Source organism: Pogona vitticeps, chromosome 3 (genome assembly GCF_051106095.1).
Source record: "Pogona vitticeps strain Pit_001003342236 chromosome 3, PviZW2.1, whole genome shotgun sequence".
NCBI classification, from domain to species: Eukaryota; Metazoa; Chordata; class Lepidosauria; order Squamata; family Agamidae; genus Pogona; species Pogona vitticeps.
In genome coordinates this window covers 122,867,962-122,887,608 of record NC_135785.1, presented here as the reverse complement: position 1 = coordinate 122,887,608, position 19,647 = coordinate 122,867,962, and the positions used below count along the sequence as shown (strand labels likewise).

Sequence of the window (19,647 nt, the reverse complement as noted above, 5' to 3'; positions counted from 1 at the left end):
AAAACCAAACTGCTGAAAATGTGAACTTCTACTGGCTCAGGCAATTGATTTGTCTAGACTAGTGGTTCCTAAATGTTGAGGTCCAAATGCCACTGGACCTCATCTCTCCAAATTTCTGACCATGTTAGATGAGACTACTGGGAGATAAAGTCCAGTAGCATATGCAGACAAGTTTGGGAAGTGGTAGTGGACACCAAAGCTATTCACTCTCATTGGTCTCAGACTGATCAACATGATTACTTCAAATGGTGAAGCTAACAAGTAAACTTGGGATCTCCTATGTGGAAAACAGTGCCTTGCCAGTATGAATTATGGGCTCTTCCCTTCTACAGTAGGATTAGAAATAAAAAACTGCCTTCTATGGAGTGGGACAAGATATCCATTTAATGCTGACAAACAATAGCTTTCCATGGTCTCAAAGAAGGATGTTTTCTATTCCTTCTGATTTTTTATGATTTTCACCAAGAGGGACTTTCCAAAAGTGATTTATGATGCTGCACATAGGTTGATCTTTCACAGAAAAATAAAGCCAAAACTTCCACTTGTCATGCCTAAATTATTGTTGGATATACTGCACCCTACGTATGATGCCTTTGAAAGATTTTGGCACGGAGGGACCTTTTATGGACTAGGGTGAATGTCAGTCAACTCAGTAGCATCCAATTGCTTCCTCTCTACTTCAAATTCCCCCTCCCTTCCCACCCATTTTCAAGTCAGGGTTCTGATAGCTACAGAGTCTGCCAGAAGTCGAGAGTTAGAGTGATGTGTTCCATCAGCTATGGAACCATTCAGTTAGCCAGTAACAAAGCTAGTAATCTCTTAACCTCAGTGATGTAACAAGGTAATATATTTACACAATATTGAAAAAAAATATAGTGTGGGCAAATTCCAGGAAGATGCAAATCTAAGCACCTAGACTAGAGATGGCATGAATTAATTTGTCCCAGGGTGATAGAATTCATCTGTGTATTCCTTTCCTCCCACCACCTGCCTGGCTGACCGCTCACAAGCCTCCGTGCTCCACCCAGGGCGTCCTCCTTTGCCAGCTGCCCAGTCCAGGAAGGAGTTCGGGCTTCCCTTCCCTGCTTCCTCCAGCAGCTGACCATTCAACAGCTGTGCAAGGAGAATCCTTGTCCCTCACCCTTGTCTGAGTGTTCAGCTGCCAGAGGAGATGGGGAAGGCAAGCTCAAACTCCTTCCTGGACTGGGCAGCCAGTGAAGGAGGATGAACCAGGCGGGGCGTGGAGGCTTGTGAGTGGGGCAGCTGGCCAGGGGTTGGGGGGGAGGGAATGTGCAGCACCTGTGGTGCCATGCCGACAAATTGAATTAATTCATGCCCATCTCTAATCTATGTGTCAAAACGGCATTTCTGCATGGTGAGATTACCGAGCGGTTGTATATGGAAAAACTACTGGGCTTCATCAACCAAAATCATCCTAACTTTGTTTGCAAACTAAAGAAATGACTGTATGGACTTGGACAACCTGCTAGAGCTTGGAACAAAAAGCTGAAGAAGATGTTACTGCAACAAAACTTCAAGCAAAGTGATGCAAATCAGTATTTGTTTACTAGAAGAAGAAAAATGACATTTAACTTGTATTCTTCCGTATGTAAACTACTTGCCTCTAGCTACTCGGAGAAAACAGGAATACAGAGATGCTGCACATTATTTAAGCATTAAGATTGACAGGAAGGCAGATCATATTTACTTAATCAGAAACAGAAAATAGTTGAACTTCTAGAAACATTAGGTCTCAACATGCCCATAGTGTAACAATACCTATACAGACAGACTTACCTAAATGCAAGGAAGAAAATGAACCCTGACCAAAAAACAATCAGTATAGGACAGCTGTAGGTAAACCTTTATACCTTACCAGCAGGGTGACTGGACAGCAGTAAAAAGAGAGGTTACTTACCTGTAACTCTGGTTCTTCGAGTGAATTCTTCTTCATCTGTGAATTCACACAAATGTTTTTTTCTGCACCTGCACAGAAGCTCTTGGAACCTTCTAGAGCTTTTGCACATGTTCACCAGGATCTCCCCTCTCAACGTGCATGCTCCGTTCATGCAACAGAGTGCCCTCAGTTCCCATTAATAACCTACCGCTGTCAAATAAGCATAAGACATACTGTATGTGACGGACAGAGGGGAAGATGGGCAGTAAGTGTGAATTCACATATGATCACTTGAGAAACCAGAGTTACAGGTAAGTAACTTCTCTTTCTTCTTTGTGGTCTCTGTGAAGGCACACAAATAGGCTATTAGCAAGCTGACTTATCAGACAATGGGTTGTTCACAGTAAAACAGAGGCCAGAACTGCTCAACTGAATGCAGCATCCGCTTTATTTCAGACTACTAGTAGTGTGAAGCATTTTGTAAAGACTCTTAGGGAGGTGGATAGGTTGAAAGGAAGGGCCTTGAACTCATACAGTATGTAACATCATGGAGAGCAAATCTGAGGTATTTGCAATGGTCCAGACAGATAATTATATGAAAATAGGCATCCCGCAGATCTATGACCGTGAACCAGTCACCCTGCTGTGCAGTGTAACCATATAAAGGTTCTCTGCTGTGGGGCGGAAGAGGGTTTTCCCCACGATTCCTTGATATGCTTGAGAAGGGAAGGAATAAAGCCAACATGTAGCGGGGCTACTTGGTTGTGATTAATATCTTCATAGACCTTATCAGACTCTTCAGGTGGCAGTTGGTTGACAGCAAGTTCCATGACTTTGGCTATGTGCAGTACTAATTGTGAGTAGGACATGAAGTCCTCCAAAGTGGATGGAGAATGGGTATCTGTGGCACTTGAGTTGGGCGTAGAGATGTTAGGAGGAGTATCATCTTTGGGTCAGAGGCATTGGTGTCAGAGCCAGAATGAGCTAAGCCTTGAGGGGGATAGGTTTCCTCCAGAGAAGGAAGTGAACTCCTCCATCTCGATGCTCAGGGCTTGCAGGTAGGCCTCTTCAGGGGATAAGGGAGAGTGTCTACATTTAGCCCTGTCAAGCATATGCAGGGTTGGCTACTGTATGGGATGGCTAGCTGTGTGTTGAAGCATGTGAGTGGCACAATGTTGAGTGGTCCCAGTGGAGGTCCCGTTGATCATAGTGACCTGTAGGGATGAAGAATGAACCTGAGCCAGACTAGCATCAGGCTCGGCAACCCATGTCAACATCAGTGTACTGCAGTGGGGCCATTTCGGCATCGATGGGACTTGGAAGATGTCCCATTCTGAGTGACGAGATCATTTAGATGATGGTCTCAGGTCAGTGTTGATGCTGGTGGGATTAAGTGCCAGTTACTCTCTGAAGATAGGTCTTGAGGAGCCGCTGGTTGAATCCAGTACTACAGTGGTGATGGTGATGAAGAGTCAACGTGACAGTAATGGGCATATTGGTGGTGCCGAGGCTCTGGGCAGTATCGAGGACATAAAGGCTTGCATCTGTAATACTCCTCAGGCTCATAATATGTTGGCTGCTTGTAGAGGTGGACTCATTTGGTATACCAGTGTTGATACCGAGGATCTGGAACCATGGGCATCTGGAGTCGAGCATGGGCCTGTTGTGCATCCATATCATGTGGAGGCTGTTCAAAATTATGGTGAGTCTCACAAGACTGCTTATGAGGTGGAAGTAGTTCAGAAGCAGCTGAGTACAAGTCCAAATTATGGCCAGATATTGAGCATCTTGGAGACCTGGGACTGACATGCACTGACTGCAGTACTGCAATGACCTTAGCTAAGGTATTTCCCCAGTCAGGTGACTGACTGTATTGAGGGGATGGTTCCAGAGAAGGGGAGAGGAACATCCTTAGCAGAATGTGTCCTGCTTGTGCTTTTCCATGATCAGGTTGGTCTTGTCCAAAGGCTGTCAACTTAAAGGACACTTACTCTTATGACTAAAGATGTCAAGGACTTCTCTTTTTTGGAGGTGTCAGATGGGTGACTTGCATTGAAAATAGGAGTGTTCGAGCTCAACTTTTATGTCAATGTCGATGTCAAGGAGTTTAATTTAGAGGCCGACATAGATTTTATCTTAGGCTGTGCCAGTCTCGGGGTCAGTAAGAGAGTTGTTGGCATGGACTGCAGGTCAGCACTGTGTGCATGTGGTGTCCAAAAGTGGAAAGTCCAGAGGATGAAGTATTTATTTTCATCTCCTTTTAAAAAGGCAAATGGATCTCTGTTGCCGAGATGTGACTACAGTGGCAGCAAAAAGGGAGCTGAGGTCCTCTATAGCATGAGCAGAGCATGCACACCAAGGGGATAGGTCCTGGCAAACATATGCAAAAGCTCTAGAACAGTGGTCCCCAACCTTGGCCCTCCAGATGTTCTTAGACTACAGCTCCCAGAAGGCTTCACCACCACCTCTGCTGGCCAGGATTTCTGGAAGTTGAAGTCCAAGAACATCTGGAGGGCCAAGGTTGGACACCACTGCTCTAGAAGGTTCTGAGAGCCTCTGCGCAGGAGCAGAAGAAACCCATTTGTGTGCATTCACAAAGACCATGAAGAAGAAAGGGTAGCTAGGTATTTGAAGGGAATTGTAGATTTTCTGTTACAACTGCCAGCCTGTGAGAACACAAAACTTGTAAGGAACACTGATACAGGTTGGGCATAGGATAATGCTGATCATAAGTCAACCAGTAGTTTCCATTTCATGTTTGGAAATGGTACTATTTTTGTAGGCTAGCCGTAAACAAGATCTTATAGCTTTGTCTTCTATAGAGTCAGAATTCATTGCTGCAGCTAAGGCATGCTTAGAACTCCTATGGCTGGAGAAGCTATTGAATGACTTTTGGATCCAGCAAGAGAAGCCAATCCAGTTAATGGAGGACAACCAGAGTTGCATCAGACTGTCACAGTGCAAGAGGATGAACACACACACCAAATACATCGGTGTGAGATACCACTTGGTATAAGGCCTGACTGAAAAAGACATCATTGGGTTACTCTACTATTCCACAACAGAGGTAATGGTGGACACCTTGACCAAGCCTACTCCACAAGACTGATTTACGGACTTATATAACAAGGTGGATCTAAAGGAGGGCAGCTTCATATGATGTTGAGGTGTGGGCCCGAGCTCAACACGAAGCTGAAAAATGGTGGTTCATGATGGTCTGGGGTGAGCCATGCACCACAAACTGCCATGGACCAACTGGAAAACTAAACCAATTCTTGGTTCAGTTTTTGGTTCATGGTCGGTGGGTAGACTACCTTCTCCTGTCATGCCACTCCGCCGCCGCCACCCCACCACTGCCCCACTGCCCCCACATGGTGGCAATGGTGGTTACATGGCTGTGCAATGACAAGGAGCCCAGGTACTGCAGCACAACCAAGCACCCTGATCAGCTGGGAGGTGAGCGCATGTACATAAAACAGCAGCCATCTTCCCTTCCAGGACCCTGGATGCTGCTTCCACGCAGGCACCCCACCCCCTACTGACCACCTTGATCATCTGGGCTACGGGTGGATGTGCAGAAGCAGCAGGTCCAGCTTCTGAAAGGGAAGGTGGCCCATTGTTTCTGGCAATGAGAGCAGTGGCAGGACCGGGGGGGGGGGGGAAGGCAACAGGAACAGTGGGAAGAGGATAGGTGGGCATCCAAAGCAAAATAAAACACTGAGGGGAAAAAAGTTTGGTTCTTCATTTAGCTTTGGGAAAACAGGATCTCTGAACTGGGTCACAAACTGAACCATGAACCAGTGCAAGTCATCCATTTTTCTGGTTCATAATTCAGTTCATGCTCATCTCTAGTGTTGGATCTATTGCAACGTACATATGATGTCTTTAAAAGGTTTTGGCCAGGAGGGAGCTTTTCTGGACTGAGGTGAATGCCAGTCAACTTTGTATCAGCAAATTGTTTCCTCTCTACCTTAGAGTCCCAAACCACCCACCCATTTTTCTGGTGAAGGTTCTGTTAGTATTAGTTATGGAGTTTGCCAGAAGTGGAGAGTTAGAGTGAAGTGTTCTAGGTGCCTTGTGGCACAGTGGTTAAACTGCTGTACTTCAGCCAAAACTGTGTTCACGACCTGGGGTTCAGTCCCAGGTAGCTAGCTCAAGGCTGACTCAACTTTCTTTCCTTATGAGGGCACTAAAATGAGTACCCAGCTCCCTGGGGCAGTGCTTGAAGCACTATGGGGCAGCTTTTTTTCCCTGTCAGCTATGTAACCAGTCAGTCAGTGATGAAGCTAGTTAATCAGTTAAGCTCAGTGAGGTAACAAGGTAATATTTGTATTTGCAAAGGCTTTCACGGCCAGGATCTAATGGTTGTTGTGGTTTTTTCAGGCTCTTTGGCCGTGTTCTGAAGGTTGTTCTTCCTAACGTTTCGCCAGTCTCTGTGGCCGGCCACTCTCTGTTGTATCTTCAGAGGACAGGAGTAGCACCCTCCCCACTTTCCTCACCTCCAATGTCTTCTGTAACCTGTAATGTTGGGGAACTGTTCAGAGCAGCTCTTAAGATGGGGAGGAACCTGAAAAATGGTGGTTCATGATGGTTTGGGGTGAGCCATGCACCACAAACTGCCATGGACCAACTGGAAAACTAAACCAATTCTTGGTTCAGTTTTTGGTTCATGGTCGGTGGGTAGACTACCTTCTCCTGTCAGAGCAGCTCTTAAGATGGGGAGGGACTATAAAAGAACATTTCCAAAACATACACATCATACACAAAGTACAATCTTTTTTCTTTTTAAGGATAAACCAATGGCTTGGATAAAATCTGGTAATGACTCTGGTTTATTGCTTTGAAAAAGCTTAACAACAGAGGGCAGAGAATAATAACTGTTAACTAAGCAAAGATGTTTTGTAGATTTGCATTAATGGAAAGGTTTTTCAGTGCATTTGCCTACATTAAAAATTCAAATGCTAACAAATTAGTTCCCTCTTGAATATCTTCAGTGTAGATATTACCAAAAACACAGAAACTTCAAAGTTTGTGCATCTGTAGCACATTAGGAAAACAAGAACTAGATCAACAAAATCTTTTGCCTTTAGTGACACTCAGGTGGACTCTGTGTAAATAAGCCATAAGTTACTGCACTTACTAACATTATATACAAATGGTCCAATCATTCTGATATTATTTTGTATGCACCATAACAGCAGTGATAACAAAGGATTCATTTTGTATTCATGTACACGATACATCCACTCTCCCTGTTCTTCAATTTAGCATTTGTTAACGGGCACTTAAAATGTTATGTAAAATGGATTAGATCAAAGCACAACTTTCTTCTTTTTCAAACTGCAGGCATGCAGTGCTCCTTTACAGGTATACTATAAAATAATTAAATAAATACATCTTACCTTCTAAATGTGTTTTTGGTTGTCAGGTAAGGGAACATTAGAAAGATTGTGATGTTAACAACTGACATGCTGAACTAAGAGAATGCTAAGTGAACGGAGGTAAACTTCTCTTTTTTAAAGGAAAGAAAAAACCACACACACACAAAAACTGTTGTAGTTACTTCAGGGGGGTAAAAAAAAGTTCTCATAGCATTGAATGCTAAATTCAAAGCATGAGCAGGACAACCAAACCAAGTGTGGCGCATATGTGCTTCCAGAGGGAGGAATTCTAGCACTCACTGCTGAAAGGCACTTGTTTAGCAATTCTTTTTCCTTAAAGGACTTTCTTTAGAAGAAGAAAGATATAAGGAATAACCCTAAAGCATTGGATAGCTTCAAACTAAGGAGGACAGTGCCTGGACCTCCATGGTTGAGGCAGGACAACTGCACAATTAAAGCTTTTCATCTGGAAGCACCCCAAAGCTCACAATAGTCCCACTTTCTTACTTAACAAAATAAACATTCATAGGGAGGTGAAGCATATATGTAGTCCCATATTTCAAGAAAACAAGCCACGTTTTCAAAGGAAACGTGACTTCCATCCAACTCAATTGTGTTCATTATGCTCACAGTTCTCAGGTATTTTGCTAGGTTGTTTCCTTACTGCTGTTGAAATTAAGCCAAATGTTGGTCCTGTCTAAATTTTGCTGGTTTCAGTGGCTCTTGCTTTCGGAAGGAAAAGGACATTTTAGAGTAATTGTTATACAATGTATAATTTTAGTTTGGCACTTCCGGTTCCCTTCCCATAGCAGACATGCTCTGCGCCAAGCCCAATTTCAGAAGCAATTTATTCTATATTACAGGGGCCCTGAGGCTAAAAATGCCCAGTGCCCAGGAGGCTCTTGCACCTAAACAGAGTTGACTAGGTGTTTTCAGTTGCAATCCCTTGCAATTCTGGACCCTGGTAAGGGCCCAGTGAAGATGCTGTGAGAGCAGGTTTAAACTCCATACCTAGGACAGACTGCATGCATCCAGTGCTGAAGACTACAAAAAATGCTTCATTCTTTTATACTGTGCAGGTGTTGCATATGCTTACCATTTCCTTGCTCCCAAACAACACCATCCATTTATGATGTCAAGCTCTCACAACCCACAACACAATCCAGGCTACAACCAAAAAGCAAGAAATACCCTACATGCAAAGCACACAACTACAAAACTGAATCAAGTCCTATATGCATGGCATGGTCAAAAGGTTAAGCATGTAGGAATCAATTTTTTAATCTCTCTCTTCTCCAAATGATAAACTCTTATATTTTCTCCTACTGTCAACTTCTCACCATGCATGTACAATGGACAAGATCCAAATGACCCAAACAGCAACAGATCCTTCCCTTTATTTCCCTTCTGTCTCTACCTCCTAAATCTGGCTACTTCTACAACAACTCTTTTGCTCCAACAGGATTTATCCACTGCCTTTTTCCAGCCTTCTCAGCCCTAGGCAGGTGAGCAGGTAGGTGCATGTGCCATGATTATGAATAGCTATGGGATGGTTTTTTTTCCAAGGAGGGAAGGGTATAGACAGCAGTGCTGAGTAACTGGAATAAAGGAACAAGGCAAATTCAAGCAGACCAAAGAAAGCGACTCTATCCTCTGAGTAGAGGAGCGGGATACCCAGTGTGGATAGAGTAGACAGTGAATAGAGTAATGGACTGGGATGCAGGAGGCCTGGCTTCAAATCCCCACTCAGCCATGGAAACTCACTGGGGAGTGTAGAATTGGCAAAACCACTCCTTAAATACCTCACTTACCTTGAAAGCCCTGTTAGGGTCAAAAGCTGGTTCTGACTTGAAGGCACATAAGAACAACAGAGGAATGGGTGAAATTCTCCCAAATCAGTGAGATCATTAAAACAAATTTTGAAAGGTGCACCTGCTTTGTCAGGAAACAGGTTCCCCATGTCAGCTTGATGCTAGCAAATGTTCTTGGTCCCCAAGTTTCCCAAATGCATATATCTATCCATTTATCCACCTGCATAGTGATTCCCCATCTCTATCGGGCTGTTGCTTAAAGGAAAAGATTTAGAATGACGAGGCAGTGCATTAAACTATATGTGCATCTAAAACACCTCTTTTGGATTGTGGCCGTTAGCACAATTTTGTATTTTGTCAAAAGGTCAGTGCTGTAAAGAGGCCTTGCAATATTTTCACAATTATTATGAAAAGAAATGTAGATTTCTTTTTAACTATAAAACCATTCATTATGGGAGATTAGTAACAGAATAAGCCAATCTGTTTTCTCTTGCCACTTTTCAATTGTCATGAAACAAATTAATTTCAGCATAAATAAAGGGCAGGGTAAAACTATTCATTTTAAATTACCTTTCCTAATCCTTTCAAGTCAGTATTTTAGTACAAATAATATGCAAAGCTTCTTGTGGGGGCAAGTTTCTCTCAATTTATTTTATTAATATTTTCAGAAAAGTGGTATAAACAATTATTAATTATTTCTAAGTTCTAGAATGAGAGCAATAAAATAATGCTAAAAGACCACAACCAAAAACAGATACACTTGCTTCCCCCCCTCTTTGTTCAGGCTGTGACATGATGGATAAAAGATAATAAATTCACCAACCTCAGAGTGCTTTCGCCAAATGTCTATGTTCTTGCGCTGAGCTTTCGAGAAATGGTCCCAGGCTTTTTGTCTGGTGGAGGCGTTGAAAACGGCCACAATCTGCTCAACTTTAGTGAACAAGGAAGTCAAACAAGACAAGCAATTTATGTTGTGATCGCTAGAGAAGAAGCAAAACAAAGACACTAGGAGTCTATGGATGATGTTAGTGCTGAAACAACATCATCAATATCCTTCCAATCTTGTGTCTTTTTGTACTTACATTTTAGAATTGTTGGAGATGTCTCCCCTCAAGTCTGTCTCCATAACTTTAGTCTATACACATTCTACATCACTTACTAACAGATCTGCATGCAGTGTTTCTAGGTACACCAAATTATTCTATGCTTGTAGTTACCAATTTGTGTACCTGAGACTTTGGGAGAGGAGCCATGGAAGATAAGGTTGAGCAGCACCCAACTTAGGGACTATACTCTGAGGCTGCAATCCCATACCCATTTACCTGTGAACAAGCCTCAATGAACTTGATAGAATTTACTTTTGAGCAGATGCCAGACCAACAAGATACTTTCTGACATTTAGATAACTGTCCATTTAAAGCAAGAAGTGGGGACATATGGACCTCCATGCATCCCTTGATTCAACCATCATCAATGCTAGCTAGCAAAGTCAATGATGGCACATGATGTGAGTTGTAATTCAGTAACACTCAAGAGGCCACAGGTTCCCCACATCTGACTCAATGGATCGCTTCTCATGTCATGTCCCACATCAGTCAGTGTCTTGTTTGAAACCGGTATCAAATTAATTCTACACAAGAAAATTGGAAAACTACAGATGCATTCACTGTATTTAATATTCTGCTGGCACACTGAAAGTTAAAGGTGTTTGTTGCTAATTCTTGGAAGAAACATGGGAATAGTGGAACAAGACAGGCACTGGGGATATGGGAATAGTGAAACACAAAAAGGTACCACAAACCAACACCTCTCAGATCAAATTAGCATTCACATGTTCCTTTCATTTTTTAAATTTTAATTTTGAACTGAAGGATTATATTTTTTGCCTGCTAAATGAAGTGTCACAAAGGCCTTATATGCAACCATACCACATACAAATCACATCCTGAAGTGCTGCCATTTACAGACACACCAGAGGAACCAACTGTTTATATTCACTACATGACAAAATGTTTGCACTTTTATTTAGGCTTAGGAATTATCTTGTATCTGGGGAAAAAAAGAGTTTGAACTTGTTAACCCTACAAATTCATTCTTCCTTCATCACACTAATATGCATTATTTTTATTCAACAACAATAGTAGCACCTGTATATCCCCCATCATTAAACAAAATGGAAGGACATAATCTACTTTATCACATTTCTAATTACCAACCAAGGTAAGTTTTTAAAAACTGTACAGCTTTAAACTGTACATTCTAGACTAGGAATGAAATATTTTGAAGACATGGCTGGACAAACTGTCATTCAACTTGATCCATCCCTTTTAAGGCCTCCTTCTTCTGTTGGACAATTCCTACACTCCAACCCCTTCATCTTGTGTCATGCCCAACCAGGATTCCACACAATCACTTTTGAAAGTCTGCTCATGAGACCGAGTGCCTGGCCTTCCGACATCAAATAGCATAAACCTGTGTGACAGACATGAAAAACCATGTTTCTGCCTTCCCCACTTCTTTCCCTCACACTCCCACCTAACTGCACTTTGGTAAACCCGAGGGCTTCACTAAGACTGCTGATCTTGGTGCTCCTCTTACCTTAATGTACTGAAGCCAAGGACAGTGGTTTCAGACTGAAGAACATTACTGTGCTCCTCAGGCAACCAAATTATGGATATAGTTCTGTGCACACTTATATAAGAACAGGTCTATTTAAACTGGTGACGTTTATTTCTGAATCAGCACGACTAGGATTGGGATGAACATCTACCAACAGCTGGAACAATCACAGCTAAAACCCTGAATTGTCCTGGGATGGCAGAAGGGAGGATAGGACACCCCATCTTTTGCCACCAGCTTCAGGTGCGAGACACACTGGGAAGTTGCACCCTTCTCTTCCCACCTAAAAAGAACAGCGTCATAATGAGCAGACTAAACTTGGCTCTAAGGTTGCCCTGAGATTGAGAGGTTATAGGGAGGATGATTTTGGTTTCTGTCAATGTCTAGAGGTGCCAGGTACCTTTTCTGGGTTCTGTTTTAACATTCTGGCATCACAGCAACCCAGTTGAAAGATGGGGTATAAATATTTAAAACCAATGATAATGTTTTTCGGTGTTTCGTACTTGGAATTTCATGGCTAAAGGGTTATCAGTCTGCATATATTTAAGGGACTGGTTTGTGATTAATAATCATATTAAATTACAGTAATTAGAAGAAGCATAGGAAAATGTGGAAGGGGTATCATTAAGGAATCTATTTTATTAATAGTGATACTTAGATTCTAATCTTATTCTGTTGTACCTATCACAAGTAAAAAGAGCACTGAATGTAACAGACAATCTGTATATAATTAATTAGTGACAGGAGGTTTAAATAGAAAATATTCCTGAAGATGCAAGGAAATGGATACTTTATCATTTTTAGATAAAGTATCTAAAAGTATCTTAAGTGGGAATATTAGGATTCTTTTGCTGAAACTCTTGAACTCTGAAGTGTTTGAATATGAAAATGGTTGAGAGTTCTTTCTACAGGTGTTAGCATTAATTATAAATCCTTATCTGATCACTCAGAAAGATTTTCACACATGAAAGTAGAAAAATCACAAAATACCATTGCATTTTAATTACCAAATACAGATAGCTATTACTATGCTTGTCTTCAAAAATGGGAGAGATGGGTGGTGGATAACTTGGCATCATTCAGTCTGCAGTATTGCATGCACTTATCCAGGAGTAAATTCTATTGAACCTCTATGGGATTGCACTAAAGTAGTTGCTTCTAAAGGTATATATATAAACGACTACTACAAACTCATTGGAGTTAAATATGTATAAGATTACAGTGGTGCCTCGCTTAACGAGCGCACCGTATAACGATTAAATCGCATAGCGATCCGTTTTTTTGGATCGCTAATGCGATCGCACAACGTTTTTCCCATAGGGAAAAATTCGCTTTGCGAAGACCAGTAAGCGTTTCGCTTACCGATCTTCGCAAAACGACCCCCGCCGATCAGCTGTTCGGCGGCCAAAATGGCCGCCGGAAGCCGGGAAATGGCCTAAAATGGCCGCCCGCAGCGTTTTCGCACCCTCGTTAAGCGAGGCGAGGGCGCGAAAATGGCTGCCGGCCATTACGAAGCTTCGTTAAACGGTGAGTATTTGGCCCATTTGGAACGCATTAAACCAAGTCTTGTAAGGAATATGGGTTTTGTAACTGAGAAATGAGCAAGAGAGATTCCATCTTGTTTCTTTGTATAAAGTATCTATGCTATGCTAACAGGTTGTTTTCTAGGCGAGCAGAGAGAATGTTATTCTGATAGCCTGAGAAAAGGACTCGGTGTGATTAGATGGGAATTGTTGTGACTCTTTGATAAACCACAGTAACCCAAATAACATCTGGTGTGGTTTGGGAAAGAAGTCATGTGGTGCAACAGGACTGTTTGCCTAGTAACGAACTCTGATTGGATGACATCGTGGGAAGGTGCGATAAGCCCTTGCCAGTTACTCTTGAAAAAGGAACTTTTTGCCTATGGACATTGTCATTCAAGACCGACTCTTCATTCATTCGGGACACATGGGACTAACCTTTACTTGGACTGATCTTTATACTATACTGGATTACCCTTGGACCTATGGGCTTTTTCCTAAGGACTATGGATTATTTCTCTATGAACTCTTATTTTTGGAATACTTCATATGGACTATGCTCTTGTAAGTTTCTAAGGACAATGGGACTTTTACTGGATTTTTCTTTTTGTAACAGTATTTTTGTTCTATATGAACACTGAGGACTATAGCCTTTTTATAACCTACTTGGATTATTTTGTTTTTACTAATGAAATACTGGACTGGAACTGTTGTTATTCTTTTTAATGGCTTTTTGTATTTTTGTAAGGTTTTTGAACACTTTTCTATTTTTCATGTTTTCTTTGCCTCACTACAGAGTTGTAAATAACTAACACAATGCTTATTGACTTGCTTTGACTTAGTTTGGTTTTGATACCTAGTAACATGCTTATTTTTTCTTTTAAATAAAATAATGATTATAAAACTCAATTGGTTTCCTGAACAGTATACTTGTCTTAGGGTCATCTGAGAGTGCTGCCTCAGCCTAGCATACGTAAGGAGTCCTGCCAGTGGTGTAAGTTAAGTCTAAGGACTACAAAGCCCACTTGATCTTTTCACAGTAATATCTAAGAGTACAAGGGTGTTCTTATGTGGGCAGACTTGTAAGATGGAGTGTTGTAGCATGGCTAGCTGAGCTTGGACTCACTCAGCCCATTTTAGCATGTGCAAACTCCTGATTGCTCTCTGTCCAGGCTTACGCGGACGTTTTCGAACGCCGTGTTTGCTGACAGGGAGGAGGATTTATCATTTATCTGTTTTATAAACATAAACCCGCCACTTCAGCTACAGCCGCTCTCAGAACAACATGAAAAGAAGACAGTGTAGTATAACCACATTAGAGAAGCACAAGCAGGCAGAGACGGTGTGACTAGGCAACAACATACTGCAAGCCATTACTGGTCAGAGGGGCAGTCCTAACAAACCGCTACCAAGTTTTCACTCCGGTCTGCCTCTCCAGCATAAAGCTGGAGCACCCAGCTCCCCTAGTTAGTCCGCTGCTTGCTTTCCTCCCCCTCTCGTTTTATTGAATAAAATTTGTTATTGTTGAAGTATTGGTTTCATTGGTATTAGAGTACAGACAGCTTGAAATGGGCCACTGATTTCTGTAAATTCATTTTGGCACAACTGAATTGTTCCTCGGTGGTTTGGGGCATTGGGGTGGATCCAGGTGGTGTTAAGAGTAGTAAGGGGAGCTGGGGGCAGGGCGTGAACTGGCCTAGCTCAGGGGCCAGGGGCCTGCCTCTGTCACCAGATGGTAGAGGGTCCACAAAGTGGTGTAAATCTATGTGGTCTCCATGGACTTTCATCCCTCCAGTTCACCCTCAGCAAATCACTGATGGATGGTAATGGAATCTACAGGCAGGCAGGTCTCTTGATGCACTAGATCTACCCCCAATGCTGCTGCTGTCACTAATAAAGTTGTGCCCTTCCCTTCCAGTGGTGTGTCATTGTGTTTTATTACATACAAGACAGGTGTCTCAGGCATGCTCAGCCCTAGGCCCCCAAATGCTTCCCCCCGCATGTTTTTTTTTTTAATTTGAAACTGATCTATTGTTTAGAAGATACATGGCTTTTAAACTGCTTGTACTACATAGGAAATATCTTTAAATTCTTGCTGCACATGCTTATTGAGGAATTTTGTAGCAGTTGCCCAAATATCTTGTCTGTACTTTAGGAAACTATTTAAATCTCATTGAGCTGAATGGAGCTGACTCCAGGCCAAGAGGGTACATTAGCACTGCAGCCTTACCACCAGAATAAATGTTACTGAACTTGGTTAGGCATTATTATGAGTATGCTGGGAGACAGAATCATTTGCAGACACAGCACCTAGAAGTATTTTGGAAGCATCTGAATTCAGAAGCATTCTTTTCTTGGGTGGACATATATAAATACCAAAATCACTGAAGTTGCAATTCTATGTGAGCCTACTCAGAAGGAAGTCCTTACCGAACTCAGGCTGCAACTACACTGGCAAGCCAAATCCAAGCGATTCCGCTTTGCTGCAGCTTGATTCACTGTCTCTTTTATGCTTCAGATTAGACGATCACATGGAGACTGCAGACTGTTTCAGTCTCATAAATCTCTGGTTTATGACTGTAGTATATTGTTTCTGTGAACACAATTCAAAATGTGAATGACACTGAGTAAAAGGCAGGACCCTGGACTGGTGACATCGGTGTCATCAACATGCAGCTGGCCTTTGCCACATAAAGTTTGGCATTCTTTTTCTGCTGGCAACATGGGCACAATATTGCAAGACAATGTCAGACCATTTCCTGGAGTTCTGACTAATGGATGCAGCAGCATAACATTCCACATTCATAAACCAGAGATTTTTTTTTTAAAGGATTTTGGCAGCCTTTGCAGAATTGTTGACTGTTAAATAAATGTTCAAGGGAATCAGGCCTTCTTCCCCTGAAAAATGACAGAATTTAGGAAGTTGCCCACTGTTCCATGTGTGCCATTTGGATCCAAAACTAACCTCTGGTTTTATAGCAGGAACCATTTGCCTGGCACTACTGTCACAATTAGCTTAGCCTTTAATTTTAAATATTTTACTAAAAACAGATGATGTTGCTATCACCATAAATGTTTAGTTAATAGTAATATATGAGAGGAAGATGATAAAATACAAGAGGTTTTGTACTCTTGTGAGTTGCATTGCTGCCTATTATCATCTATGGTGATGTTAAGAAAAGTTGAAAACTGGCTTATGTTATAGAGAGGCATTTTTTTAACCTTCTGAGCACCTAGATTTAGATGAAGGACGAAGGGAAACTGGTGGAAAAAACATCAATAATTTAAGATATGCAGATGACACAACCTTACTGGCAGAAAGCAGCCATGATTTAAATGACCTCTGGTAAAAGTGAAAGAAGCAGAACTGCAGTTGAACATTAAGGCCAAAATCAGAAGATAGCAGTCTCAGAAAGGCAGCAATGAATTAGAAAAGATCATCAAGTGTAAGGATGTATCATGAGAGACCAAGGCCAAGATAATCCACACTCTTGTATTCCTGTTAACTATGTACGGTTGTGAAGGCTAGGACAGTGATGAAGCATGACCGAAAAACACTTGATATATCTAAAATATGATGCTGGAGGAAAGCTTTGTGGATATTCCAGACCGCTAGAAAGACAAACAAGTGAGTAAACTAGATCGAATGGAGCCTGAAATGTCTCTGGAGGCAAAAATGATGAAACTGAGGCTGACCTACTTTTGGAACATCATGAGAAGGTGAGATTCTTTGGAAAAGACAATAATGCCGGAAAAGTTGGAAGGCATCAGGAAAAGAAGATCAAATATGAGATGGATGGATTCCTCCAAGGAAGCCACAGGCTTTTATTTACAAGAGCTGAACAAGGTTTTGAGGACACGACGTTTTGGCGACCATTCATTCATAGTGTTATCATAGGTCTAAGTTGACTTGATGGCATTTAACAACAAAATAACAACAATTCTATTACCAGTCTCAAGTAGAGAGAAACTCATTGAATCACCTTTAACAAGCTGACACTTACTAAATCCTAATTATTTACAGCAGCAAAGCCTTCCATTTACCCAGGAATAAGCCCCATTGAATACAGTGTAACTTGTTGCTCCGTAAACATATACATGTTGTGCACCGGATGACTTTAATTGTAAACATGCAAATTAAAAAGTAAAGGACCATTCCCTTTTTAATCACCCAGATATAATCATAATACTTCTGAGAAATGTATCTACTTACATTCTATCCTCAAACAAAAAAAAGGCAACTTGTCCAGACATAAGGGGTCAAAATCTCCCAAAATCTGGATGCTTCCACAGATTATGGCATCAAGCCTGAACATCAAGAAGGTTTTTGTTGTTGTTGTTGTTTTGTTTTGCATCAGGAGATGATAGAAAAAGGAGGAATCATTCAGGAGGTCAGACACAACTCTTTGGGATCTCATGTCCCCAACATAGGCTTTAGTCATGAACAAAGTCTTCCTCTCACCAACTCTGGCCCAGTGACAAATTATGAGTCGCTTGTCTCTCGCAAACATTTCCAAGTCCACCAAAGCAAGACCAAGGGCATGAACACAGCCTTCCAGGAAGGGGTGTGGCAGGGAGCCAGTGGAGAGAGTAGTGGGGTGAACTTGCAGCCATTGGTGCTGCTTCTCAAGTCTCTCAACAGTGTGATATTGTAACATAAACAGAACATCAGGTTCAGTTCTAACTTAGTTCTAAATTGTTAATCTACAATTGAAATTCAATTGCTTTAAACTGAGCAACCTTCGTTACCCCCCAAAAAACTAACTCAGTTGGCTAACTCTATTTGTTACTTTTGTTGCTGATCTCTACAAGTATCCCGGGTAGGTGGGGCTCGTCAGCCCTGGAAGGCAGCCCATCTAGGAGAAGGAAAACTACAATTCCAAACCTCCACTGCCTTGTGGCTATATCCACTGATGGAAAAGGCTTCAGGAGTAAACCTCAAGGCAAAAAACGGAGCTGGAGTCCTGGAGGCAGTTTATGTCATTCTGGCAACTCCTGTGATGTTACTGGAACCAATTGTACTGGCTCTTGCCTTTCCATTGGACTATTTCAGCGACTTGGAAAGGGGGGATTTGCTGCTTGGGTAACAGCCTATCCTCCATATTATTTTACCCAGGCTTCGTGCTCTGGAGAGGACATGCCAGCTTCGCATGCAGCATCGAAATAACACGGGAAGTAGCAGTTACTGGTTATAAGTCTTTGCTCAATTGGCTTACAGCGTGACGCCAGTGTCTATTTCTGATGGTGGGAGAGGTCATTGCACCTCACTAGGTAGCTACCGCCTGCCTTAAGCTGGGCAGTCCCCAGCCAGTAAGGTGCTGTTTCACCACGGTCTGTTAACCTCATGGCGTGCATGGGGTTTAGGGTGAAAGCCGACAAGCAGATCGATAACCTTTCCCCATGCAACAATCATAAGAAAAATTCTGCCCTAAAGTTGGGCACCTGGAATGTTCAGACAATGACCCCTGGGTTTTCTGATGACCTGCAGGAAATAGATGACATGTGCAAGACAGCTGTCATCGACATGGAACTGAGTAGGTTGCAGATGGACATTGTTGCCCTGCAACAGACGAGATCGCCAGACATGGGATCTGTCAAAGAAAAAAAATTCTCATTCTTCTGGCAGGGAAAACCATTGAATGAGACCAGGGAATATGGTGTTTGTTTTGCGGTCAGAAATACTCTGTTGAAATCCATTGTTCCACCTACTGTGGGGAGTGAAAGAATCCTGTCTCTGCAGCTTCACTCAGCAGCGGGACCAGTCACCCTCATTAGTGCATATGCACCAACATTGTCATCTACAACAGAAGTCAAAGACAAATTCTACGATGATCTGGCAGCAACTATCAAAAAAATCACTGAGAGAGAGCTGCTCTTCATTCTTAGAGACTTTAATGCTAGAGTTGTGCTGATCACAATTCTTGGCCCACTTGTTTAGGCCATTTTGGCATTGGGAAGATGAACAAAAAATGGCCAACGCTTCCTGGAGTTTTGCTGTTATTATGGTCTTTGTGTCAGCAACACGTTCTTTAATACGAAGCTTCAACACAGAGTTTCCTGGGGACATCCAAGATCCAAGCACTGCCATCAGCTTGATTTGATCCTCACTAGACGTTCTAGCCTTCCTAGTATTACGATCACACACAGTTATCAGAGTGCTGATTGAAATACTGATCACTCCCTGGTGTGTAGTAGAGTAAAACTGCGAACAAAGAGATTGTATCACATGAAAAATGAAGGATGACCACGTATTGACATCAGCAAGACTCATGATCAAAGAAAAGTGGAGGAATTTGCCGAAGCGCTTGAGGAAAACCTTCCAGGCCCAGCTGATGCAAATGCACCTGAACAATGGGAACATTTCAAGAACACTGTGTATAACACCGCCTTGTCCACATTTGGCAAGAAGACCAAAA

The 19,647-nt window shown here is 42.2% G+C and overlaps 1 protein-coding gene across 12 annotated transcripts in view; it reads right to left on the bottom strand.

The window, feature by feature from the left end:
- Positions 1-19,647, bottom strand: part of ENOX1 (ecto-NOX disulfide-thiol exchanger 1) — a 540,515-nt gene that overhangs the window by 123,860 nt on the left and 397,008 nt on the right. For 10 of the 12 annotated variants that reach the window (XM_078390695.1, XM_078390697.1, XM_020797018.3 and 7 more), the window contains one exon: positions 9,913-10,019. The exons of the other annotated variants lie outside the window; for them this stretch is intronic. In XM_078390695.1, coding sequence (XP_078246821.1) covers positions 9,913-10,019 — 107 coding nt within the window. The remainder of the gene's footprint in view (positions 1-9,912; positions 10,020-19,647) is intronic. 12 annotated transcript variants of the gene reach the window in all.